Here is a 27184-nt window from a genome sequence, read left to right on the forward strand (position 1 = left end):
CCGAGTACAAAAATGAGTTTACTGGTGGTGAATAACAATATAACATTTTGTTGAGCACATATGGAGGCAGAACTCACTTTGACACAAACACAAGACTTGTGTTTGACCTGAAACATAAAAAGTTTTCACTCAAGTAACAAATACTTTGAATATCTGCAAAATAAAAAAATAAAAAAATGCTGACATGCGATATCCAGGTATATTAGTGATTATCAGTGCATATTTATCTCAGCACAGTGGCACATATCTTCATACCTTGTTATCATATCAATGGTATTATTAAAGTAGCACTAAATGATTCTTTTGACCCCAAAAGATTTGATACAAAATCTATAGTATTTTTAATTGATTTAGATAATGTACACTCACACAGATGAACTAAAAAAAGAATTTAGGCATAGAAATAGCTATTTTCTTCTACATAGCAGGCCGCCAAGTCTACCACCACGTTCGGACCTTGTGACCAAAAGGCTCAAAGTCAAAGAGCGGTTGTTCTAGAATGCAAGGAAGAACGTTTGGGGAAAAACACTTAGTGCTCCTTTAACTGTCTAGTAGGGCATTCACCAAATATTCGAATATTCGAATATCAAAGTCACTATTCAACGTTCACCAAAGTCGAATATTTGCTCATTTTTATTGTTTTCTGCCATAAGAATGAGTTGTCAATGCCCCTGGTGGATGAATTTGTTAATGCTCTATACCAGGGGTTCTCAAACCTTTTTAGGCTGTGACCCCCAAAATAAACATATTTGAACTGGGGACCCCCACCCTGACAAGCACTTGGTATTACATTTAATGTGACTCGGTTCCGCAGATAAATATTGTGAAAATAGCAGATCTACATGCTCACAACGCCTCGCATTGAGCATGTAGATCGGCTATTTTCACAATGTTCGCCTCTTGCTTACTTAAAGGGGAAGACCACCCATTTTCAATATTGAACTATGTCATTAATATACAACTTGATGACATTGTACTTTACAATACAAACCCCAAAATCAATCTTCCAGTTCTAGGCAACACAGAAGGGAGGGAACTTTTTTTCTATTTCCACACAACTCCTCTAAGTTATATTAATGACATAGTTCAATATTGAAAATGGGTGGTCTTCCCCTTTAATATTTGGCAGTTTAGCCAGTTTGGCCTGTCCTGTCGAATATTCGACTATTCGAATACTTTGAGGTTGAATAATTCGAATACTAAAAAATCACTATTCGTGAATGCCCTACTGTTTAGAAAATACACAAGGTCGTTAATTCATCAATCTTTTTTTTTCTTCTTCCCTAAAATAAAAAAAAATGCTTATCAATTCTCCTGGGCACAAACATAGCATCGCACACAACACGTGAAAAGATACTGGCACCAGGAAATACATAAATAGATTTTACAAGCATTTAATGTCCGGGGATATGTAAATCTGTAAAGCAGTAAATATGGCGCTGTCTCACTATTAGTGAAATCATATTAGAGAAAAGGTTGTTTACAACGGCACATAATATAGACGGGGTCAACGCGTACATTCAGAGTAGTTAATGGCACAATAGGCGACTCACAGATTAGTATCAATATGTATTAATCCTCCGTTGATGTATTTTCTCCAATGTTCAACTGTTCCACGATCTTACCCATAATGCCTCAGCACGGTCCGTTCAGGTTTGGTTCAAATCCAGTTTTGTAAAATAGTGGGAGAAATATGTAACAAAAATAATGTGTTCACTTCCGGCAGAAAGCGTGAACATTTGCACCTAGGGATATTTTCGTGCGCTGAATTAGAAAATTGACGGATCCAAGCACTTTCCCCATGGGATCTGATCGTAAAATGAGAATTAAAGATTGCTCGAATTCACTTACTATACAGGGAAAAAAGCCCCCCCAAAAGATCTTCTTTATGTGAGGGGTCTAACTAGGGGTTTTTCATGATTCTGAATCCATTGCAAGCATTTGTTTTGCATGAAAACATTCCTTGGGCTAAAAATGGACCATACAAAACTTGCAATGGATTCAGAATCATGAAAAACTCCTAGATAGACCCCTCACATGCTACTTAAAGAAGATATTTTGGGGGTCTTTTTTCCCTGTATAGAAAGTGAATTAGAGCCATCTTTAATTCTCATTTTATGACCAGATCCCATGGGAAAAGTGCTTGGATCCGTCATTTCTTTTATTCAGCGCACAAAAATACCCCTATTTTCACGCTTTCTGCCGGAAGTGAACACCTTTTTCACACATTTCTCCCTCTAAAAGGCATTGGGGCTTGAGTGCAGTGTGGTCAAGAAAGGCACCCGGATCTGTGGCACTGTTGCAGTGGGAAAATACTATTATACTCAACACACATCACATCAGTGTTTCATTTATATTTAGCTTTAGCATGTAATCAAACAGGTACTTTAAGCCGTGTCTAGGGGTGGGCGATATGGAAAAATACAATATCACGATACTTTTCAACGTGGTGATACACGATCTTAACACGATTCTTTTTCATGTTGGTTTTTATGGTTGTTTTTCAAGTTACTTAACAGTAAGTACAACCACCTACAAGGTAACAAAAACGAAAAGAAAAAGATCCTTTTGGGAGGTCCAAATTGACCCTTACAAGTATGTAACTCTGACAGTATACAAATGAAACCAATTTGGTTTCATTTGTATACTGTCAGAGTTAAGAGGAGACCTTGACATTGCAAAGTTTGAGAACTCTGATTTGGACCAAAATGCAGATTTAAATGAATTCTGCAATGAATCTCTCTATTGCCAATTCAACAGGATCTTTTACAAGGCTCCCTCATTGTATCGTGATATATACGATATCTCTGAAAAGGCATATCGTGGAGACATTGTATCGTCTCAACGATATGTATCACCACATCGCCCTCCCCTAGCCGCGTCCGTCCATATCTGAGACATGTTCGGCGTGCCTCTCTGCAGCATATAAGAGTAAAGCGGTAAAGCAAGCAAACAACTGGCGGTTATTATGTTCCCTTGGCAACCTATCGTCTATAAGGTTATTCTAACACACCGGCTCTTAACGTCGGGTTCGAGGACCACCAGGTTTAACTATTATTTTATGCTTTAACTATTGAAAAATAGCAGATATACAAGCTCACAGCGCGGCACCGAGTGCCGCGCTGCGAGCTTGTAGATCTGCTATTTTTGAAAAATCGTGAAAATGTGTGAAAGTCTTTCAATATCTTTGACCCGACTTCTAAATCCTTCCTCTAAATCAGTGGTACTCAAACTCTTTCATGCCAAGGACCCCCAAAATTACATATATTTGGCCGCAGACCCCCATCTCAAAATATGTTGTTCCAGGGACCCCCCCAGAAGCAGAGATTGGAGTTACAAAAGTTTGCTTTGAAAAATATATATTGAAAAATGTGCACACATTTTCACGATTTTCTCAAAAATAGCAGATCTACAAGCTCGCAGAGCGGCACTCGGTGCCGCACTGTGAGCTTGTATATCTGCTGTTTTTCAATAGTTAAAGCATAAAATAATGGTTAAGCATTCAATAATTCTAGGCCTAAATGGGTTAAATTAACACTGCAGGTTTCACAGTGTCTTTCACAGTGGACTCCCAGAGATGACCACACCTAAAGTGTTACAGACACCATTTGGACCACCGGTGATGGTCCCCGGACCACGACGTTGAGAACCAGTGGTCTAACCTCCTTTTGCATTTGTCCGGGGCAGTGGGCAGAGACCAGCGACGGCGTCGCTCTCAAATGCTCCGACCTTTAACAGCCTTGGAGGGACAGTAAGCATTTAGATGGACATCGTGACCTGGATGAACTGAGAGACAGAGAGAGAGAGAGAAAGGAAGATCATTTTATCATACATAAAACGCAAAAGGATTTTATACGTTGTTTTATTACTTAAAGCAGGGGTCTTCAACAGGGGGACCGGGACCAGAGTTACTACAGGGGGTCCTCCAAATCTTTGAGTGATTTTCAACGCTCACAATGCCTCGCGATGCGAGGCGTTGTGAGCATGTAGATCGGCTATTTTCACAATTTCTGCCTCTATATATTTGACAATTTGGACAATGTTTAATTTGTAATTTTAGAGGCATTAAAAAGTCCTTAAATTGGCACTTTAGAAATGTGAAGATACCCTCTATACACTTAAACTTTATGTTGTTTTGTTGTGAGAAAACAATGTTGCACATTAAGTTAATCATCTGGGGACCCCCTAAAATAACTGGGGGGTCGCGTGTGATGTGATGACGTCATCAAACGATAAAGTCGACTTCAACTTTTTACTGAGTCGAGTCGACTTGCAAAAATCAGTCTTTAATGCCCTAGTGTGTGTGTGTGTGTGTGTGTGTGTGTGTGTGTGTGTGTGTGTGTGTGTGTGTGTGTGTAGAGCTGTCACAATATCAGACCTGCCAACCCTGGCAAATTTTTTTGAGTACTCATGCGCGGGCACGAAGTGCCCGCAGCGCCCGCGGTGCAATTTTTGTTGTTTTCCCGCACAAAACAGCGTATATTTTGGGGGGTTCCATGCACCTTTTTGGGTGGGGCAAGATGTTAGAACAACCTTTTAAATAAAAATGCCATTTGGTCTGGAGAAAAAGTAGGCTAGTATTACCAGGCAATACAGTAATGTTGCTTTGGCAATATTGTTGACAAATCTTTAATAAAATATACTAACTGCACTTGCTCAGAGTTAGTTAACAATAGACTAGCAAAACAGTCTCACCAGTGACTTAATGAATGAACATACATCAACATAATCATGTTATTCAAATAGCAAAATAGCTTTACATTGTCAGGTAGGCTATTTACCTTTAAATATTTACCTGTGTCTTTGTTAAACATTGTTAATTGAGCAGCCTAAATAAAACCACCTTTCTGTGCATGATTTGCATGAAGTTGAAAGTATTCAACTCATGTAGGTTTCTAGTGCATTCATTCATTGATATATAGGCCTACATTGTGTATAGATCACATACCGTCTAGTCTGTATATTCATTCATAGAGGATACAGGCTACTCATTGTTAACAAACCATTAATGTCTTCATATATTCACAGGTGATAAATAACTTGTTCACCTTTAATGTTTTTGACAATACATATAGTCCTCCTAATTCATTCATTCATACTCATTTAGAGATAGCCGAGGTTCTATATGGGGCTAATTTAGAGATAGCTTTAGAGATGGATATTTACTCTAAAGCCCAATTATGGTCAATGTATGTTCCAGTTTACTGTACTACGACCTGCGTCACAAGTTTTCCGACTTTGCTCGCGTGCAACACCGTCGTATGACGAAGTACAGTATAACACGGGCTTCATACAGAACAAGCTGTAGCGGTGGCGACCGCAATTTAATAGTGTAATATTATTGTACGTTTATATATTACCTGTTATACTACAGGCAGCATTGTGGGGGGCGAATTGTCCCTGTGCAACTGCATCGACTCCGACGACTCGCACAACACGGCCATTCTCCGTTTATCTAATCTGATTAATATCGCCGATATATGTACAAACCGAGCGGCGACAGCAGCTGACTACATGCTGACATGAAACCAAAACAAACCGCTTTCCATCCGGTTAAATTCTTCTTCTGACGACAAAAAAAGAGCATACCTTCTGTTCTAGTGCTCCCCAGCGCCATGCGCCCCATTCACACACACACATCAAGTGGTGCCTGGGAGGAACTACACGGCAGGGACCAAAAATGTTTCACTTCAATAGTGTGCTGCAGATGCGTGCGCTGCAGATCCCCCAAAGTTGCGTAGCAATGAGGGGAAATAGCGTACCTGCGTATTGACACTTAAAATGCGTGCAAAGTACGCAAAATGCGTACGGGTTGGCAGGTCTGCAATATGACATTTTACAATTGTCACTCAAATAATTGGCGATTAACGATTTAATTGTGTTTTTGTCGTTGATAATTACATTTCTGTTTGGCTTGTAGGCTTTGAAGTTGCATATGGTAGACATGACACATAACCTAAATATACAAATACATTACTGACATATTTGACAACTTACAAATTAAAAAATAACATTGATAGTGGAAATAGCCGATCTACAAGCTCACAACGCGTCGCATCGTGACGCGTTGTGAGCTTGTAGATCGGCAGATGGTGGCAGCATTGCTTATGCATTGCTTTACCATCTGGGTTCACTTGCGGAGGAGGGGTTCCCTTCGGAATGTCCCTGGCCGGACCAATCAGCGGCAGCTATGGGCGGGCTCTGAGCGGCTCTGAGCCAATAGAGTCTGATTGCAGACCACGTGGAAACCCAGGAGGCGGATTCTGGGTGCAACGTCATGCAGACAGGCCAATATGAGTCGTTGGAGTTGGCACGGCCATATCCAATCACCTGCTTTAGAATTTTAAAAAATGGCCCGCCCCTTACATCGGTTGTGCTGGACCGAGTCCAGATGGTAGAAGCAGAGCGTTATGCAGGCATACGCAATGCTGCAAACCATCTGGCGAAAGTCAGGTTAATATAATCACGATTAGACGATTATGTAATAATTGTGACAGCCCTATGTGTGTGTGTGCGTGCGAGGACATGGACAGACTTACATCATCATATGGGAAGGAGACATTTCCCTGCTGCATAGTATCTCTCCGTCTGAAGTTATCTGTGCAGAGTAGAGGCAGACAGTCAACACACAGCACGCTTTTTTCGAGTACTTTTCCCACCAGTGGCGTTTCAGGCACTTGTCATTAGGGTTGGGACGTTTAGGATTTTAACGGTTCCTTAGCGATTCTCTCTTAACTCATACTCTGCGATCCCCGTCGAAACCGGAGATTTCCCGCTGTACCGCGGTGCCATGCCCGTCGATCCCGTAAATTTAATTAGCTTTAATCATTATGAAAGGATTAGTCTGGGATCACTTCACTCTTCCAGGTTTGATCCGGTCGGGAGAGGAAACCACTTTACGTCATGTTGTAGTACTCAAAGGAATTTGCCGGAACTATCAAACCGGATTCAGTTTTAACCCAAAATAATTCCCCTGCGCTCAAGGACATACTTTTAGGGCCTACCTAATAAACTCCTTGATGCGGAGTAGTTTTGCTTTTGAAAAAATTGTTTGGTGCATCTTTTAGTCCAACTTTTAGCGACTGGCAAGACTACACTACTCAAGCATTTTAATAGGGATTGGGGAAACAAACGGAGGGAACCAAATCAAAGCGACGCCGCTTCTTCTAGTGGTTTCCGCGCTTTAGGCGGAAACCAAACGGCCTGTTGTGAACGAACACCAGGCTTTCTCTCAGAAAGGCTGGTGGGCGAGGTTATGAAAGGATTAAAAGTATTATCGCTGATTTTCGCTGATTCTGGCTCTTTAGGCCCGCCTCTTAACTGTATCCGGTCGTATTTCCGTTCTGGACCGGATCTAGCTTTCCGTATCCGGTCTGAGCCTGGGCCATAGTCCCGCCTCCATTGCTTTACATTGTAACAGAAGAGGAAGCTACTCGGCGATGGAAAGCTCGTTTTTCAATCCGATTTTTGCGTTTGGAAACTTTGATCCAGTCTCTACACGCCTGGATTATGATCCCCGCACATATTGTGCGTTTTGTGCGCGAACGTGTCCACGTGTTACCATAGCGCACAGCTGGCTTTTTTCAATGTTTTTTGGCGGATAAGCAGGGATACAGAGTGGCAACGGATATGTCTATTTCAATGGGGGTTTTTTTATTCGAAAGCTGTCACCGAGTCTACACGTCTACTAGATGAGTCGCGCACAGATTGTGCACGATGCGTGCGCGTGCCCACGTTAAAAGGTAAGGACCATTTGGCAGCTGCTTACTACAGCTATGTTTAAAATGGCAGCAAAATTGTTAAAGGAGTCGTTCAGACCAAAACACATATAGGGTTAAATCTGCCTTTTATCATACCCCTTCATACCTGCTTTAGTCGATTTTTTTCATAGCTGCCCCTGTTGTTAGATGTCGGCTGCCCCTGTTGCTAGATTTCGCGGGCTCTCTCATAGCTAACACAGTGAATTGTCCTTAGGCTAGTGTGGTTATTTCTTTAGCTTCAAAGTTAGTATTTTTTATTGGATTGTGTTTACACAACGTCCTGAGACCAACCAAACCGCTGTTTTGACCTCACAGGCACCCTTACTTGTCAAACGGCTTCTGCTCTGCACCAGAGCAGGGAGAGGAGAGCCTAGAAAGGGAGGGGAGGAACAGAGGATCTTCTCGTCCACTACTTTTTGATAGTGTTTGAAACTATATTAACATTTCTCCACATGGAAACGATTATGATGATTATGCAAAATAATTGCAATTACCTCAAATAATTGCGATTAGACGATTATGTAATAATTGTGACAGCCCTACATACTGTAGGTATTGTAATTGTATTGCAGACATGAAGTCCACATGTACCAGCTCTGCAAGAGTGATAAACCCGTACCAGAAACCGTTCCAAATGTTATGGAACCGATTCTGGTTCCTCAATGTTGGATCCAGTTACTCAGTTTTCTGGATCCCAACCCTAACTTGTCATAACGTCACATGACCCAAAACTAAAGTATTCACAGGCAAACATTTGTCAACCTCGCAGTCCACAGATGGCTCAATGCGGACAAGAAAAAAGATGAGGGGGAAGATGACAGGGTTCCCAGTTCCCACACATTTTTACAAATTAATTTCCAAACCTTTTCCAAAACTTTTCCAGAATATTTAACCCAATTTCCAGGACTATATAACAATAATTCAGCTCAATAACAAGTCGCTTACCCCTATGCACAAGACAGGTAGTGTATGCCAGTGGTCCTCAACCTTTTCAGGCTGTGACCCCCGAAATAATCATATTTTAACTGGGGACCCCGGCACCCTGACGAGCACTAAGAGTTGAGGAATTTTGTATAACACATTTCTATTGTGAAAATAGCAGATCTACATGCTCACAACGCCTCGCGTTGCGAGGCGTTGTGAGCATGCAGATCGGCTATTTTCACAATTTCTGCCTTTAATATTTGACAATTTGGCCAATGTTTAATTTGTCATTTCAGAGGTATTAACAAAATCAATAACCAAAGACACTGCATAAGCTAGTTTCTCCAGGACCTTCCAGGACCCTTGATCAATTCCAAAACTTTTCCAGTACTGGAAAAAATATTTTTCTAATTTCAAAATATTTCCAGGAATTTCATGACCGTGGGAACCCTGCATAGTATTCACAGGCAAACATTTGTCAACCTCGCAGTCCACAGATGGCTCAATGCGGACAAGAAAAAAGATGAGGAGGGGGAAGATGATGATGATTGTTGGGTCTGGTACCTGTAAGAGCCCTGAGTTTCACACAACAGGCCACGTAGTCGTCAAAGTAGATTCTTCCTGCTTTGCTGTAGCGCTTGATGATCACATTCAGGCACTGTGGGCTGACTCTGTAGCCTGTGGTATCACAACAAAGAAAAGACATTAACATTTAGGCCTAGAATTATTGAATGCTTTAACCAGTGAAAAATAGCAGATATACAAGCTCGCAGCTTGTAGATCTGCTATTTTTGAAAAAGTCATGAAAATGTGTGCAAACCTTTGAATATACTGTATGTATTTTCAAAGCGAACATTTGTAACTCAAATTTTGCTTCTGGGTGGTCCCTGGAACTAAATATTTTGAGATGGGGGTCAGTGGCCAAATACATATCATTTTGGGGGTCCTTGACTGAAAAGGTTTGAGAACCACTGACATAGTAGTCTCTCAAGAACAGACTAACTGAGCTCCAGTTCAAGTTCTTTGACAATGGCTGGCCAGATTGCTGACATAGAAACACAGGTTTTTTCAAAAAGTCTTAGAAGGATTCAAAAGACACTTATAGAATCAGGTCAACATTCTAATTTTCTTTTTTTTTTTCAAAAATAGCAGATCTACAAGCTCGCAGCACGGCACTCGGTGCCCCGCTGTGAGCTTGTATATCTGCTATTTTTCAATAGTTAAAGCATAAAATAATGATACACAATAATGTGTACCCGTTCTAAAAGGGTTAAAGAAAGACGATACACATAGTAGATAGATTATCCTGCAACAGAGAGAAAATACAGGTTCAATCCTCTGAGGGACAGAATGGCTGCTGTTTCACTTTCAAAATAACTTTTGGACATTTTATCATCTAATCTGGCTTTTATGAACACCCCGAACAGTTTTTAAGTTGCTTGATTCAATATTTCAATATTTTATGTAAATGTTCATGGTTAAAATGGAGTTTGAAGTTACAATGGGTGAGTATGGGGAGTTTAACCGAGCCAGAAAGAAAGGGCCCCAAAGTGCAAAACAGAGAGCAAAACAAGAGACAAGTCTCGTTCTCCATTTCCTGTGGTTTATTTGCACGTTAGCCAAATCCCCCACTTGTTGTGACAACGTAAAAAGGAGTCGTGACCTTGACTTGAACCCTGAACACTCACCCAGGGGTGTCGCACCAAATTCTGGGCCTTGGGTACTTTAACTATTGAAAAATAGCAGATCTACAAGCTCACAGCGCGGCACAGAGTTTCGCGCTGCGAGCTTGTAGATCTGCTATTTTTTGAAAAATCTTGAAAATTTCAAGTCTTTGAATATTTCAAATAAGGTTTTTTTTGAAAAAAACCTGTGTCAGTGGTGCTCAAACTTTTTTATGTGAAGGACCCCCAAAATTATATGGACCCCCATCTCAAAATAGTTAGCTCCAGGGACCCCCCCAGAAGCATTTGGGTAACAAATGTTCGCTTAAAAATACATATATTCAAAGATTTGCACACATTTTCACGACTTTTCAAAAATAGCAGATCTACAAGCTTGCAGCGTGGCACTCAGTGCCGCGTTGTGACCTTGTATTAGGGCATTCACGAATAGTGATTTTTAGTATTCGAATTATTCCACCTTAAAGTATTTGAATAGTCGAATATTCGACAGGACTGGCCAAATTGTCAAATATTAAGGCTGGCCATACACTAACAGATAATCTGGCCCGACTGAAAATGCCCGATTGTCGGCTAGTCTGCTGCCGGCTTAAGTAAGCAAGAGGCGAACATTGTGAAAATAGCAGATCTACATGCTCACAACGCCTCGCAACGCGAGGCGTTGTGAGAATGTAGATCTGCTATTTTCACAATATTTATCTGCGGAACCGAGTCACATTAAATGTAATACCTGTGCTTGTCAGGGTGGGGGTGCCTAGATCAAATATGTTTATTTTGGGGGTCACAGCCTAAAATTTGAGAACCCCAGGTATAGAGCATTAACAAATGCATCCATTGACGGAAAAAAATTACGAAAAAAAAAGCAACCAAAAAAAGAAAAGCAAATATTCGACTTCGGTGAACAATGTTGAATAGTGACTTTGATATTCAAATATTTGGTGAATGCCCTACCATGTATATCTGCTATTTTTCAATAGCTAAAGTATAAAATAATTAAGGCCCCCTCCACCTTGGGCCCTAGTAACTCAGTCCCACTTTCCCCCCCACCCTTTATGACACCCCTGACACTCACCCATAGAGGTGAGTGACTGGGACATCTCCATGGGTTCCATGGTTCCGCTCCTGTCCTGGTCGAACATCATGAAGTTCTGCTTCCAGCCGCTGAGAGCCGTGAAGAGCTCCTTGAACTCATTGAATCCCATCTTGCCTGTGTAATCCCTCTGGAGAGAGTCTGGTTAAGGGTTCTTCTAGAGGTGGGACGTTCGCATCAAACGAATCGAGTCTTTTGAACAGCTCTTTGAAATGAACGATGGGATCCGGTTCCAGACATCCCAACTTCATCAGCATTTCCGAGAGGTCCCATGCGCGAGCGTGCACCCATTCGCGCACACGCGCTGAAAAAAAAATATTGTTTTTTTCTCGGATTTTACTCATTTTTATACGGTTAAAACCTGTTAAAATATTTGTAAAACTGTTCCGCACGGCGGTGGAACCATTTTAGGCTTAATATAATCGGGTTAATTCATAGCATGATGTCTTTCTTATCTATTTGGGAGAAAATTCTGCCACTCAGTGAGACACAGGTTGCCGTGCGTCGCACAGGCTGACACAGCTATTATGTTCAGTTGTATGTCCAGCGAAAAAGAACCGACAATTGTAAAGTACTGTTATTTTATTCATATTAAGCAAGACCTGTCAAAACCTGTCTGTTTACTGTTACGAGCTGATTATATCCTTCGTGCTTAAGAAGAGAACCCAGTCTCTGCATCTGAGACCAGTGGTTAGTCACTTTTAGACGCCCACATCTCTCACAGCGAATGACAATCATTTGTCGGCGGATTTCCGGGAGACTTGGGATGCCTGATGTTCGCAGTAGGGAGGCCGTTCCTTTCTAAATGAACAGTGGTGGAAAAAGTACGACAATTCTTTACTCAAGTAGAAGTATCAATACGGCAATGTAGAAATACTCTGCCGCAAGTAGAAGTTCGAATTAAAATGTATGCTACTGTAAAGCACGTTTAGCACAAAAGTATTGATATCGAAATGTACTTAAAGTACCAAAAGTAGAAAGTACTCATTATACAGAATGTCCGATGAATAAAATGTAGAAAAATCATTTGAAAATAGCACATCTACAAGCTCACAATGCGTCGCAACGCATTGTGAGCTTGTAGATCGGCTATTTTCAAAAGGCGGAAATGTATACATGGCCGAAATGTGTATAGGGTTGAAGTGATTTGTAATTATAATCAAAATCTACAAAGTAACTATAGTAACTAAAATTTGAACTTTTGAACGGCTCTTTGAAAGGAACGGATCCCAGAGATCCAGCTCACTTCAAAGAACCATAAATCCCATCTCTAGTTTCATCGCTGGTACATAGTAAAGGGGGGATCCCAAAATATTAAGATAGGTCCAGACATGTTGTGCGTTCAGGCACGTTTTGGCTCGTCATCAACAACAGGTAAAGACAGGCCTTACTCACAGTAGTGCTTTGAGTTTTCACTTAATGTAAAATAACAGTTTTCTCCGTCTTGTGAGATATAGTACAAGACGTTTTCAGGTTTAGGCTTCATTTAACCCATTTAGGCATAGAATTATTGAATGCTTTAACCAATGAAGAATAGCAGATATACAAGCTCACAGCGCGCTGCGAGCTTGTAGATCTGCTATTTTTTGAAAAAGTCGTGAAAATGTGAGCAAATCTTTGAATGTATGTATTTTCAAAGCGAACATTTGTAACTCAGATTTTGCTTCTGGGTGGTCCCTGGAACTAAATATTTTGAGATGGGGGTCCGTGGCCAAATACATATCATTTTGGGGGTACTTCACATGAAAAAGTATGAGAACCACTGACATAGTAGTCTCTCAAGAACAGACCAACTGAGCTCCATTTAAGTGAAAAGGACCTTTTCTTTGACGATGGCTGGCCAGATTGCTGACATAGAAACGTAGGGTTTTCAAAAAATCTTAGAAGGATTCAAAAGACACTTATAGAATCGGGTCAAAATTCAAATTTTCACGATTTTTCAGCTTGTATATCTGCTGTTTTTCAATAGTTAAATCATAAAATAATGATACACAAAATGTGTACCCGTTCTAAATGGATTAAACTTCACCTCTCCTTCACCTCATTTAGTGTGTCACTCAGCAAAAATTTCATTTTCAAGTCAACCCCCAAAATATGTATTTTCTCAAAGTACATAATAATTTTGCTCTAATTGGATCCCGACAGAGTTGGAAGTCTGCACAAATTGCCATTGGTGAATGGACGGGTGTTGACAGCACACAAATGAGTGTTGCAGAGATTACGACGTCCATAGCACAAGTTATTTTTCTATCCAGATGCCCTGGAGGCTTGAGGCCACGCAGAAATGACTTCATCCATCTATTATTAACCACAACCAGGACCTCCAGGTGACATCACAAACAAGGTAAACGCAGATGGCTTCATGCTACATACCAAAAGCAGCCCTGCCACACACGGCTACAGCTTTGGGTTGGATGCAGAGAACGTGAGTGCAGTTACTACAGGGGGTCCATCTCCAAATCTTTGTGTGATAGAAACTTTTTTTCTCCTTTTTTGTATTAACCACTTGAACCCTAGCATCCATATTCGGAGAAGTTTAGCCAAAAATAGCAGATCTACCTCGCGCTGCGAGGCGTTGTGAGCTTGTAGATCTGCTATTTTTGGCAAAGAGCTTTCGTGTAGAGGGGAAAAAGAGCAGACTATTTAGAGAGTGAAAGGTCAAGTTTAGTAAGTATTGACGGTTCAAGTGGTTAAATATCTGAAAACACAAATTGACATGAATCCAAAATACACTTGTGATTGTGCTGTCAAACAATGAAACTATATGGAATCTATGAACAGGTTGTGGGGGTCCCTGCTTCATCTCTCTCTCAACTAAGGGGTCCTTGGCCTGAAAACATTGAAGACCCCTGGTATACAGCATACCTACTGTACAGTACATGCACACACACATACGCAATTGTAAAGGATACATCCAACATTGCGATCATGATCTTGCACGTCTCCAAGCTGAAGGCTGTAAGGACAGAAAGACGTCATGCATGTTACAGCTGTTGGAATTCTGATTCTTCTGCACATGATAATCACAAGTTCTACTGAAGCTACTCTCTGATTCATGGCACAAATATCGTTGCTGTTGGGAAGGGAAAAAAACTATCTTTATGTTTTAACTTTTTGTGATTTTTGTAAATTAATGCCCTACTTAATCATACTTCATCATCTTGTCATGCATTGGGTTCAATTCACCTTTTATTTGCCGAGCTGCATATCCGGTACCACTTAAACACACTATAATTAGTAAAAGGTACTTATAATATACGTACTTGATACAGTCTTTTTCCCATGATTCCCAAAAAATTTCCGATCTACAATTAAAACCCTGTATATTTTAGTTGACCTGGGTTCCCCAGGGGTCTTTGCCCCAAAAATGGTAGAGCTCACAAGTTAACATGAGCTTGTATATCTGTTATTTTGGCCAAACGTTTGCCTGTTAAGACTTGCCCAGAATTAGGACGCTAGGGATCATCAGTGTACAGTATGTGTGCAGTGAACTCACGGTTGTAGGTGCCGCTGATTCCAGACTGGGTCAGACACCTCTGAAGTTCATCCGCATCGATCTCGCCATCCTGCACACGCAAGAGAGAAAGTGAGTCACATTCGTGGCAAAAGCCTTTTCATAGATTTTTCATAACATTTTACATTCCCAACATTCCAATGGTATGCTATTGTAACAGAAGTCTGCAGACATCGCAGGTTGACGGATGTGATTTCAGGGAAGATTTGTATTATCTCTAATACAGACTATTAATACTACCCTAGGGAGGATATCTAAGTCCTAATACACAAGAGATTTATTATTATTTTTATTATTATTATTATTATTAAGCAGACATAGAGCTAGGCATGATGGCCAAAACGCAAAACCTCCTATCTGAAAAATTCACTTGGTTGGGAAAATGAAAAAGAAAATGTGTGTTCAACATTAAAACCTATCTACTATTTCTAGTCACATGACATTTTTGGGCAAAATGAGGGGCAGAACGATCTTGCAGACAGACTGACCATGTGTCTTCCATGAGACTGACCATGTGCCTGTTGTCTTCATTTCCAGTGAAATACAAAAATCATGAAATTTGCAGATAGGAGGTTTTGCGTGTTGGCCATCGCGTCAGTTGTATTATTAGTGTGGTTGCCCGACAGGGCAACACAGAGTAGTCCTGGGGAAACTTTATTTTCACCACTAGATAAAACCTTTTTGTGAATCAGATACCATTGGAAATTGATGGAAATCAGATGCAATTGGAAATTGAAGGGGAAACAAACAGTGGTGTTAGTGGTGCTAGCTCGAGTATTGGTTGAGCTTCACATGACCGTTAACTTGCTGCAGAATATAGTAACGGCAACCACACTTGCAATTTCCAATTGCATCTTTCTAGTTGCTTTTAGAAGATTCACCCACAATGTTAACAGAAAATTGTATACCAACTAACAAGAATGTGATAGTGTAAGCAAGGTCAGCCTTGAGAGCCTATGTCATACTCTAACAGACTAACATTTTCAGAATGTATTTCAACTACCTGAATAGGCTCTATGCACAGAAACCATTTTGTCTAGAAGTTGGATGGTCTTCTCACTTCCTTCAGAGGTGTTAACAATAATACAGTTCCATTCTGCTCAAACAGAGTCGGATGCTGATATTATGCACTCTGCTACACCAGTGGGTCTCAAAGTGTGGCCCAGGGACCCTCGTGCTTCCTTGGGGGTTTCAAATGACCCCTTAAAAGGTGTTACTCTGAGAGTGTTCAAATGGAACCAAATGCAGGCGTAAAAGGTTCGAGAACCACTGTGCAACATGAAATGGAACAGAGCCTTCATTAGTATCATGGTAACACCTTTGAAGGAAGTTAGAAGACCATCCAACTTCTCTCCAAAATGGCTGCTGTGCAATGTGCATAGAGCCTATTGTACTCATTCTTGCACACTTGTGTGCACAAGGTGGTCCTAAATCTGACTTGGCCAGAAGGCCATATAAGAACCTGGTGTGCAGCTGTCACCTTCTCCTGGCTTCTGTTGTCATTTTGTTCTTGACCAGTCAGCTTCTCTTAGTATAGCCTGTTCATATTTGTCACCATTTAGGGAGAACTTCTTTGGGTATGAGGCGTTCGAAATAGCACCTAAAGAGAGGTATGGAGCTTTCTGGTGCTCGATCTTAATACATTTAGGCCTAGAATTATTGAATGCTTTAACCAGTGAAAAATAGCAGATATACAAGCTCACAGCGCGGCACCGAGTGCCGCACTGTGAGCTTGTATTATATCTGCTATTTTTCAGTAGTTGAAGCATAAAATAATGATACACAATAATGTGTACCTGTGCATTTGTCAAACCTTGACCCTTCTGTGGATTTTTTTTTCTTCATGACACAAGCTCGGCTTGCACTACTTGGATTTGCCACTACAGTATCACACGCTGACTCTACCAAACAAATCATGGCCCATACATCACACTCCTTGTGTAGTGTGAATACACCCATCCTGTTCTCAGGTTGTCGCTACAACTCCCATACAGCTGAAGACATAAAGAGCTGATTCATCATGTACGCCTTTTAAAACCCATTTAGGCCTAGAATTATTGAATGCTTTAACCAGTGAAAAATAGCAGATATACAAGCTCACAGCGCGGCACCGAGTGCCGCGCTGCGAGCTTGTAGATCTGCCATTTTTGAAAAAGTCGTGAAAATGTGTGCTAATCTTTGACTATATGTATTTTCAAAGCGAACGTTTGTAACTCAAATTTTGCTTCTGGGTGGTCCCTGGAACTAAATATTTTGAGATGCGGATCCGTGGCCAAATAAATATCATTTTGGGGCTCCTTAATCACATGAAAATGTTTGAGAACCACTGACATAGTATAGTCTCTCAAGAACTGACTAACTGAGCTCCATTTAAGTGAAGAGGACCTTTTCTTTGACGATGGCCAGCCAGATTGCTGACATAGAAACATAGGTTTTTCAAAAAATCTTAGAAGGATTCAAAAGACACTTATAGAATCGGGTCAAAATTCTAATTTTCACGATTTTTCAAAAATAGCAGATCTACAAGCTTGGCGGTGCCGCGCTGCGAGCTTGTATATCTGCTATTTTTCAATAGTTAAAGCATAAAATAATGATACACAATAATGTGTACCCGTTCTAAATGGGTTAAACTTTGAACACAGACAGTATTTAGCCAGTCAGATAGTATTTAGCCAGTGTCTGAAATTGACAGACTGTTAAAGTATGTTGTGTGGATTATTGTTGTTGTTTTATTGGCAACCTTCTAGGCCAGTGTTTCTCAAATGGGGGTACATGTACTCCTAGGGGTACACAGGGGTAGTGCAGGGGGTACATGAGGAAAACTAGAAAATGGTAATATGTATTTTACTGTTATGGTCAATGATAAAACATTTACCTACTTTGTGTGAACCTGCTCATCTGTAAATTGTTAAAACAAATTACATCAATACCTTGACTAGACTGTTATTGAATAGAAAGCAACGTTTATTTGCCATTATGCCGTTTTATTTTGAACATATTGGCTTTGGAACTGGACTTTTGAGGTCAGTTCTTCTAAAGCAAAATGCTGCAGTCAGGGGAAGGGGGTACTCGGCTTCAGAAATCAGTATAAGGGGGTACTGCAGACAAAAAGGTTTGAGGACCACTGTTCTAGGCAATATACCTTGCCAACGCCTTGGTGTATAGCTTCTCATTGGTGGATACATATACTTATAGTGGATGTTGGAGCTGCAGCAGACCACAGAATGAACATGAAGGAAGCTCAACGGCCAGATAAGGTTTGCGAGTTGTTTGCGTCACTTCCTTCACATTCATTCCGCGGTCCACTCCGCAGCCACAAACATTTGAAACTCTGCCTGGGTTTCTTCCACATAATGCTACATCAGTGTGACTGTGAACTGTTACAGCTTGCTACTGCAATACAGAGACCGCTTAAGTAGTGTTGCGACTGTCACGTCGCAAGTTACTATGACAAGCTCCACCAGCTGTCCCTGCGTCTGTCTCTGTCTGTCTGTCACACTTTTGGCCCTACTCATATCTCCGCCACTGTTACCCCTATCCATGCCAAACTTTGCACACACACTCCTTGGCTGGCAAACCACAACCTCCAGCCCTGATTTCTCACATGGCCCTCTTCTAGCGCCACCATGAGGCCGATTTTTGCAAAACACATCACATCATCATCAACATGGATCTGTCCCATTTCCCATATTCCCTCCTGATTGGCTACGATTGCCTTCTAAAGTTTGAGTATGCCAGGGTTCCCCAATTAGTTTTCCCCAAGTGCCGAATTATGTCTAGGGTACCAAGCCAAGGGCCACAGCATTGCAGGGGGAGACAGTGACGTTCCCGCTACTCCAGTGACGGTTCAGATATCGTCGTTGTCGGGTGAAAATCTTGTATGTCCAAAACCGTTCGTTTTGCATTTATCATTTTAAAAACGATTTAAACTAGTGAAAACAGCCGATCTACGCACCCGCGAGGCGTTGTATGCTTGTAGATCTGCTGTTTTCACTACTTTTGTGCGACGGCCTCGTATGATGAAGCAGGGCTTTGCTTTGTGAAAGAACGTACACATTTTGAGATACGAGGTTTCCACCCGACAACGGGGATATACTAGTGTTGTTGCTGCTCTTATACCACCATTATTACTGGGGTTGGTGGGGGCCAGACAGTAGCCCCCCGCGGGCCGCAAATGGCCCGCGGGCCGCCTATTGGGGAACCCTGGCGTATGCTGACGGTCGCTTATCTCCCGATTTGGGAGTCTTACTGGTATTAGACCGTAGATATCGGAACAGCTCATACACAATGCAACGTACCTGGCCTGCTACAGCAGTGAAATACCCCCACATTGGGTCATTGGCAGGCATCTGGGAGGCACCGTAGGGTGCCCCATATTGTTGTCCGTATTGCTGTCCATATTGTTGGGGTGGTCCACCTCCCATTGGTCCCATGGGTCCTCCCATGTGCCCTCCTGGCATCCCCTGCGGAGGCATTCCCTGAGGCATGCCTGGCATAGGTCCCCCATACTACAAAGAGAGGTGAAAAGCACACTTTGTATCACTATTGAATTAAAGGACAACTCCGCACTAAATAACAACTAGGCTTAGGGCTGTCACAATTATTACATAATCGTCTAATCGCAATTATTTGACATAATCACAATTATTTTGTGATAATCGTCATAATCATTTACATGTTGAAAAATGTTTATATATGTTAAAACATTTAGTAGTGGATATAGCAGATCTACAAGCTCACAACGCGTCGCATCGCAAAGCATTGAGCTTGCAGATCGGCTATTTCCACTCAACTATCAATGTTCTTTTTAAAGTGTAAAGTTGTTAAATATGTCCTTAATCTCTTTGTATATTTAGGTTATGTGTCATATCTACCATGTGCAACTTCAAAGCCTAAAAGCCAAACCGAAATGTGATTGTCAATGACAAAAAACACAATTAAATCGTTAATCACAATTATTTGAGTGACAATTAATATTCGTCATGTAAAATGTCCTAATTGTGACAGCCCTATCTAGGCTCATTTTCCTACTTTGATCCCAAATGATTGTCTATTAGGCAGAAATGCCCAGGTTATCCATTTCCCCCAGCAGAACCCAGCAGCCCTCAATCCCTCATAGCATTATAGTGGAGCCCATAAGCCTATCACTTTTACGCTATTTGTTTTACGGTCAAAAGTGATTTCTTTTTTCATTGTCATTTTCTAATTGTCATTACAAACACATCCATGCCTTTGTTGTCCCACACGAGCCGCCACCAGTCTCATAAATCATATTTTGGGGTGAGCATTCGGCACAACTGCCAATCAAAGTGATTGGCAGTACTGTCCAAACACAGCGCGTCTTTTTCCGGGACTTGGCAAAACACTTGGTAAATTCATAATATCAAACAAATGCCACAACATAATGACAGTGATAAGATGCTTATAGTAAATATTGATATACAGCTCAACACTGTTGGATTGACAAATTACTTTCTGAACACAGCATAACATATATGTTTGTCACCCTGTAGACAATATGCCTTCCGGTGTGTTCCAAGATTTCTAGCGGAAGTCTGCGTTTAACGGACGTTACGTCATGCGGTGCGGGTCTGTTTACATTCCCCAGCGAAAAAACTAAAATAGATTGTAGCTCTTAACTCACTCTTAATAGGTGTAACATTGCTTGAATCAATGTTTTTGTTTGTATATTGTTTATTGCGAGCGCAACCGACGGAGCAGGAGACGTAGACCAGAGTTAATTTCGTGCAGGGATTACGTTTGCAGGAACACCGCACCGTGAAAAAAATACAGCTTCCGGTGAAATTCCTACGGCGGACGTTGAATGCTTTCTGCCTTCTATTGTCACCAGGCTTTTCTCTTCGGAGATGAGTAAGCCTGGCTACGCGAGGCTATATGTTTGTGTGTTGCGTAATGATCCCAGTGTCCCCTCCCCTTGAACAAACATTTGCATTCTGTGTGTGTGAATGTGAAATGCATTCATTGTGTTTTCTTGTGCTTGAACAATATGCTCTATAAATAAGGTTTGACAGCAGAGTATAGTGTGTCCTGTGCACGTAATCCGTCCCCACAAGAATGATTGGGTCAGAAGAGTGCATTGACAGTCACTGTGCCAACATTATCGCAAGTAACGTTACTCAACATAGTGAGTGGTCACATGAGTTGACTTCACCGTGATGGCTGCTGCACTTTGTTACTAGTTGAAGCAGGTTTTACCAGTATTGGCAGTTAAGAATGACAGGTATCATCAAATAACCAAGGGTTATTTGTTTTACCCAATGTAACTCCTTGCAGCAAAACCGCATTAGAGACAAACTTTGGGACCATTATCGTTGCAAGTAGCTGCAATGGGTTGGTTGCATTTGCAAGGAGTTTCATTGGTATGGAATGCTGGCCTTTAGGCCTTGAATAATTTAAGGAAGCTCAAGTCAAGGCTTACAGCTTCCTCAAATGATGCAGTAGTATAAGAGTTGACTGGCTGTCACTGTATGAATGAAACAATCACCACTCAATAATATGCCTTGACATCATCATTTATGTTGCAGACTAACTCAGGCATTGACACTAAGGCTTGCCCACCTGCCCCCGGAAGGTAAATAAAACCTTGGGCAGGTGAAGTTGGCTTTCAGGTTGCCCGACCGGGCAAATGCTCATTTGAGAGGGGACGCAACCGTCTATAAACACAACACAAAATATCTGTCTAAACACCTGAACGTGGCCAGAGCGCTCTGTCTTCTGGTCTGTGAAATGTAAAATAAGAACACTGTTTACCTAGAATGTGCTGTTATTACTGTTGCTACACTTGAAAATATAAAATAAGTGTGAAACCATATACATATTCAATCATAGCTATGTAGGTATTTGGGATTTGGAGGTATTGAGGTATGACATTTTATCGGACAGCCCCAGAAAGTAAAGAAATAAGTGTTAAATTGAGCGGTAATTCAAATCTTACCTATCATCTTATAAGGGACTAAATTTACTTTTCGGGCAAGTGGGCATGACCGTTGGGCAAGTAGAACATGACCTGTACTTGCCCAACGGGCAAGTGCCTCTGAGGCCTTAGTGTCAACCCCTGTAACTATAAGAACTTTAGAATAGTATAGTGTATTTCCACTACATCCAGATACCCACATATACAGGGTTAGGTGTTAATAATAAAATGTCCTAATGTATCCAGAGTTGTATCATAGTCATAAACGTGTTAATGACTCACTGTATTAGAGAGGGGGGTAACAACAAGTCAGTTACCCCCTCTCTCTGATACATCCAAATGGTTACACTTACAAGTACAAGTGTAACCAAAATAGACAATCTGGTTCCATGTGTAACCTCACACAGTTAAATGTAACAATTAAACAGTCTATGTATAAGGCCTGTAGTAAATGCAACAGCATTACTTTCTCTTGCAACATTATATCAGTGTGATCAGTGTGTGTGTGTGTGTGTGTGTGTGTGTGTGTGTGTGTGTGTGTGTGTGTGTGTGTGTGTGTGTGTGTGTGTGTGTGTGTGACTGTGTGTGTGAGTGTGTGAGTGTGTGTGCGTGCGTGCGTGCGTGTCCACTGTCCGTCATATGATATCATATCAGACCCACCCATGACGGGAAACAACCCACGACCCCCGGCCAGGCCCCATCCATGATCCATCCAGCTCTTCTTCCGTTACATAATCCACGTCAAAAAAAAATAAAAAAAATGATACGCCCGCAAAACAACACACAAAACAAACAAACAAACACATGTACTGTACTCACCCCTCCGTATCCAGACGGATAAGCCATGACGCTGCTGATGAAATGTGATAACCTGTAAAAAAAGTGTCACGACTGAGATTTATTTAATAGTGCGAGAAGTTTGGTTGACAGTGCAAACACACTCTCACACACACACACACACAGTAGGAACGGACTCTTCTTCCTGTATGTGACAATGACGTCATATCCAAGCGAAGCAAGAGTTGTCGGAAGTGTGTTGTAAAGATGGGACGTTCGTGAATGAATCGAGTCTTTTGAACGGCTCTTTGAAATGAACGATGGGAGGGATCCGGTTCGCAGTCAGGGAGCCGTTCCTTTCTAATGAACATGTGGTGTGAAAAGGAAAAGCACTCAAATTCTTTACTTAAAGGCGTACTGTCATCTAAAGGGGTACTGTCACTTTAAAAAATCATCTTAAAATATGATATTTGTATGATGTCATTGTGGGAATGCGCAATTATAAGCCAATCAAATTAATTGACTGTTGCTGGGGGGCGAGGGGCAGATTACACTGTGACATGAGTTTCAGACTATTTCAGACCGTTTTCAGAGAGACCACGTGACCTACTGTATCATACCATTATAATTTCAGGGCGTGTCAGTGGGCCTTTAAATACCAATACTGCAATGTAGAGTTTTCCAACAAATAAGATGTAGAAAAGTCATTTGAAAATAGCAGATCTACAAGCTCACAATGCGTCACAATGCGACGCATTGTGAGATCTACAAGCTCACAATGCGTCGCATCGCAACGCATTGTGAGTTTGTAGATCGGCTATATTCAAATGGCCGAAATGCATATATGGCCAAAATGTATACAGGGTTGAAGTGATTTGTAATTATAATCAAATCTACAAAGTAACTAAATAACTTAAGTAACTAAATAACAAAAATGAGCCAGTCATTTGAACGGCTCTTTGAAATGAACGGATCCCAGAGATCCGGCTCACTCCAAAGAGTCATAAATCCCTTCTCTAGTGTGTTGATTGATGGAGCCGCCGGCCAATGAGTGGCGAGGGAAGCGAGCCGAAGCCCCGCCTACTCCATCTAAACTCTCGTCACTGGGCGTTGTTGTGGAGCACCCGTGGAAAGATTGGTTTCTATTCGCTGTTCAGTGCTCGTACGGGTTCTAACTTCTATAGCCCGCCTACTGTATCCGGTTAATTTCCACACCCACATTCATGTGCGCACATAGACCCATTCCGTATCCGTTCTCAACCGGATATGCAAAGTGTAAGGAGAATTCATTGCCAGTAAACACTTAAATTATGACTATATGGTCACCACAAGAGGGCGCGTTTGAGAGCTGACATTAGCCCTAAATACATACCTTGGAAATAATATACTGTTATAAATTGTATATGATACATAATATGAAAAGTCACAAGGCTAGACTGAGAATTGTATTTTATCGTTAATATTATATAATAAAAGTTTGATTGCCTTAAGAAACAACAAATCATTTAAAAAACAAAAAAATTCTTAATGTGACATATCCTCATGATTAAAGACAGGTTCTATTATTAGCAGTATTGATAGTGTGTGTGTGTGTGTGTGTGTGTGTGTGTGTGTGTGTGTGTGTGTGTGTGTGTGTGTGTGTGTGTGTGTGTGCACGCGCGCGCGCGCGCGTGTGTGTGTGTGAGAGAGAGAGAGAGAGAGAGAGAGAGAGAGAGAGAGAGAAACGCCTCAGGGCAACACACACTATGTCGTGGCCATCTGGCCAGTGATGAATATCGGACCAGTTACCCATATATGGAGACCCCTGGTACCCATATATGGAGTTCCATGGCCTATATGGAGATATGCTGTGAGAGCCTAAAATGCTTGCTTACTCAGTTATTCTTTATGTGAAAGTCCTATGATGTCTATGACATCTGAAATACCCTTTTATACCCATACATGGAGATCCCTGTCTGTAGATCCAGCCACACAGATATGGGCTGTCTTCGCCATCTGTCTGGGCCATATGGATTCATAGTGTGGTATGTGGCCGATGTGGCCTCCACATATTCCCATGAAGTACTGCTAGACATGGGCTTAATATTGATGACATCAGGGAACTCCATATATGGGCATAAAAGGGATTCTGTTAGTGTGACATCACAGTGAAGCCAGAGCGTGATGTCATAAATCCATATACCGTAAAAAGGTGTAGCCCTACACGTCCAGACGGACGGAGTCAGCATGTGCCGTTTCAGCGGTTTCACATACTAAACTGCGACCTTCCGTCGCAATTGTATTGCACCATTGTCTCCTATCTCAGTGGTCACTCACTTTGTATTATTTTTACTGTTTTACATGCATAAATGTACTTTTAAGAGCAGCGTTTGGTGTGCCTTGAAAAATGTAACAAAACAGTTTGTGTGTGTTTCAACAGTCTCCGGCAGAAAACCTAGTTTTAGGTCAAAACGTGTTGCTTGATTGCATTGAAGAAAAAAGCAAATGTGTTTTGACACCGGAATACCTTTGTGTGTGCACGTACAGTATGCCAGAGACCAATGAATTCAACATTCGTTGTCAAACACTTTACTTTTTTCTCCTGCCGTTTCTGGCCTGGTATCTGTGAGCACCTCTGTTTCCCATTATGTCCCTTTGAAGAAGCCTTGAAAACCATGAAATCTAACTTTATCCCTTTATTTAGCCTTTAATAAAAAATACAAAAACTTAAATTTATATGAAAAACATGACATTCGGTTGGGTTTGCAACAAGCATGGATTGATATGGGTAATTCCTGAAAAGGTTTGTGCTCCCGGGCCATTCCTGAGTAGAAACTCTTGGCCAAATAATTTAGTTGAGCAACTGAAAACACATGATCGACCATTGTAGGCCTACAATCAATGGTTAAAATGGAGTTTGAAGTTACAATGGGTTTGTATAGGAATGGGCCCTGGATGTGGTGTGTCTGATATCAAATATCTAAATAAATATGCAATGAAGCAAATTCAAATCTGTCCAGGGTGTTCACAAAAGCCAGAGTAGATGATAAAATGACCAAAAGATTTTTTGAAAGTGGTATTCCACTTTCAAAATATTATTTTCTCCTTTCATTAATTCCCTCTCTTTCATGCATCCATGTTCTACAGTAATTATCTCAGTTTTTATTCTACCGCAAGTGTTGAGAATAGGAAGAATTGACCTGTAATGGATGTGTGTCATATTGTGTATGTCTGCCTGCCCTTGTCTCACTTCCTCTCAAAAACACTTGCACACAAAATGTGTGCACAAGGCTGCACGCACGTACGCACACACACCCCTCATTTGTCCAATAAGGGAAAATGTGCTCTGAGTGTCACCTCGTCACTGTCGGGCAGAAACCTTGTATCTCCAAGTTTCAAATGTGTATGTTTTTTACTTTTTTTTCACCAAGTAAAGCCCTGCTTCATCACACACGGCTGTTGCAAAAAAGTAGTGAAAACAGCCGATCTACAAGCACACAACGCATCGCGGTGCGAGGCGTTGTGTGCTTGTAGATTGGCTATTTTCACTAGTTTAGTTCATTTTTTAAATGATAAATACAAAACGAACGGTCTTGGACATACAAGGTTTCCCCCCTGACAACGACGACCTGTAAACGACCTTGGCACAGATACCTGTAAATTGAGGCCTCTATGAAGTAATGCTCTTCAAACAAGCCTCGCTGCATTAGAGGAGAAAGCCACTGTCTGTTTGTTTGCTTAGGATGTCCGGTATCAGGGTGAGAAAGTCTACTGTATGATGTCCTAATCCCCATAAAGCCACAGTTTCATATTTGTTAAGCTTTTAACAGGCTTTTAGCATTTATTTTGCCCGGACCATCACTTGGCAGTATGTACTCAAGAGTGGATCTGACACAGACTGCTGCAAGCACAGCCTGAAATAGTCCGTTATCTTAATCTGATCACCTTCCCAAAGAGCGCTATTGAAGAAAAATACAAGGAAAGAGGAAGCATCCAGGCTATTTTTGGTTTCACATCAGCTTTCCTGGTATTCATTAATTGCATGGTGGTTGACAATAATCAAGCCAGTGGGTATTATTTATTCATTCAAGTGCAATACAACGCAGGGGCTTCAATTGGGTATGGCAGGGGTATGCAGCTGCCATACCCTGGGTCCAGGGGGGGAAATAAAAGTTACTTTAAATATAAATCCATGAATGTCTCTTTGTCTATCTGTTCTAGTTATTATGTTATTAAATTACAGTAAAATAACTACAAATGCAACATTTAACAAAATGGTCACTTTAACAAGATATTGTGGCATGTTTACTAGCATGCCAAGTTTAGCTTTACTTGAACAACCATTCCAGGCTGCCATTTCCAGCCCAAGAAACCGTAGAAACGGGGGGAAATAGAATATACTTCTTAAAATAAATGTATCATGCCTGTTGCTAAGGTATGGCAACATGACTGGTGTCTTGCATGCGCGCCTGATACCAGTCATGTTGCCATACCTTAGCTTTTTCTGAACACTGATACAACTAA

At 41.3% G+C, this 27184-nt stretch overlaps 1 protein-coding gene across 1 annotated transcript; it reads right to left on the bottom strand.

The window, feature by feature from the left end:
- LOC308280009 (sorcin-like) lies at positions 1 to 22872 on the bottom strand. Its single transcript, XM_080720256.1, has 8 exons — positions 22724 to 22872; positions 19269 to 19478; positions 14953 to 15022; positions 14369 to 14412; positions 11439 to 11586; positions 9249 to 9362; positions 6540 to 6598; positions 1 to 3786 (listed from the first exon to the last, which is right to left on the bottom strand). Exons 1-8 carry the CDS (start codon positions 22748 to 22750, stop codon positions 3760 to 3762), a joined length of 699 nt encoding a protein of 232 aa, XP_080576382.1. The 5' UTR covers positions 22751 to 22872; the 3' UTR covers positions 1 to 3759.
- Positions 22873 to 27184: the final 4312 nt, after the last annotated feature.

Source organism: Nannobrachium achirus (assembly GCF_963921795.1).
Source record: "Nannobrachium achirus genome assembly, chromosome: 24".
NCBI lineage: Eukaryota > Metazoa > Chordata > Actinopteri > Myctophiformes > Myctophidae > Nannobrachium > Nannobrachium achirus.

Excerpts from the sequence above, each read along its gene's own strand:
- LOC308280009 (XM_080720256.1), bottom strand. The coding sequence starts at position 22,750 with ATGGCTTATCCGTCTGGATACGGAGGG. Across the intron at positions 15,023-19,268 it reads TCACTGCTGTAGCAGGCCAG|GATGGCGAGATCGATGCGGA; the intron begins GTACGTTGCATT and ends TTGCGTGTGCAG. Across the intron at positions 6,599-9,248 it reads GAAACTCAGGGCTCTTACAG|ATAACTTCAGACGGAGAGAT; the intron begins GTACCAGACCCA and ends TACTCTGCACAG.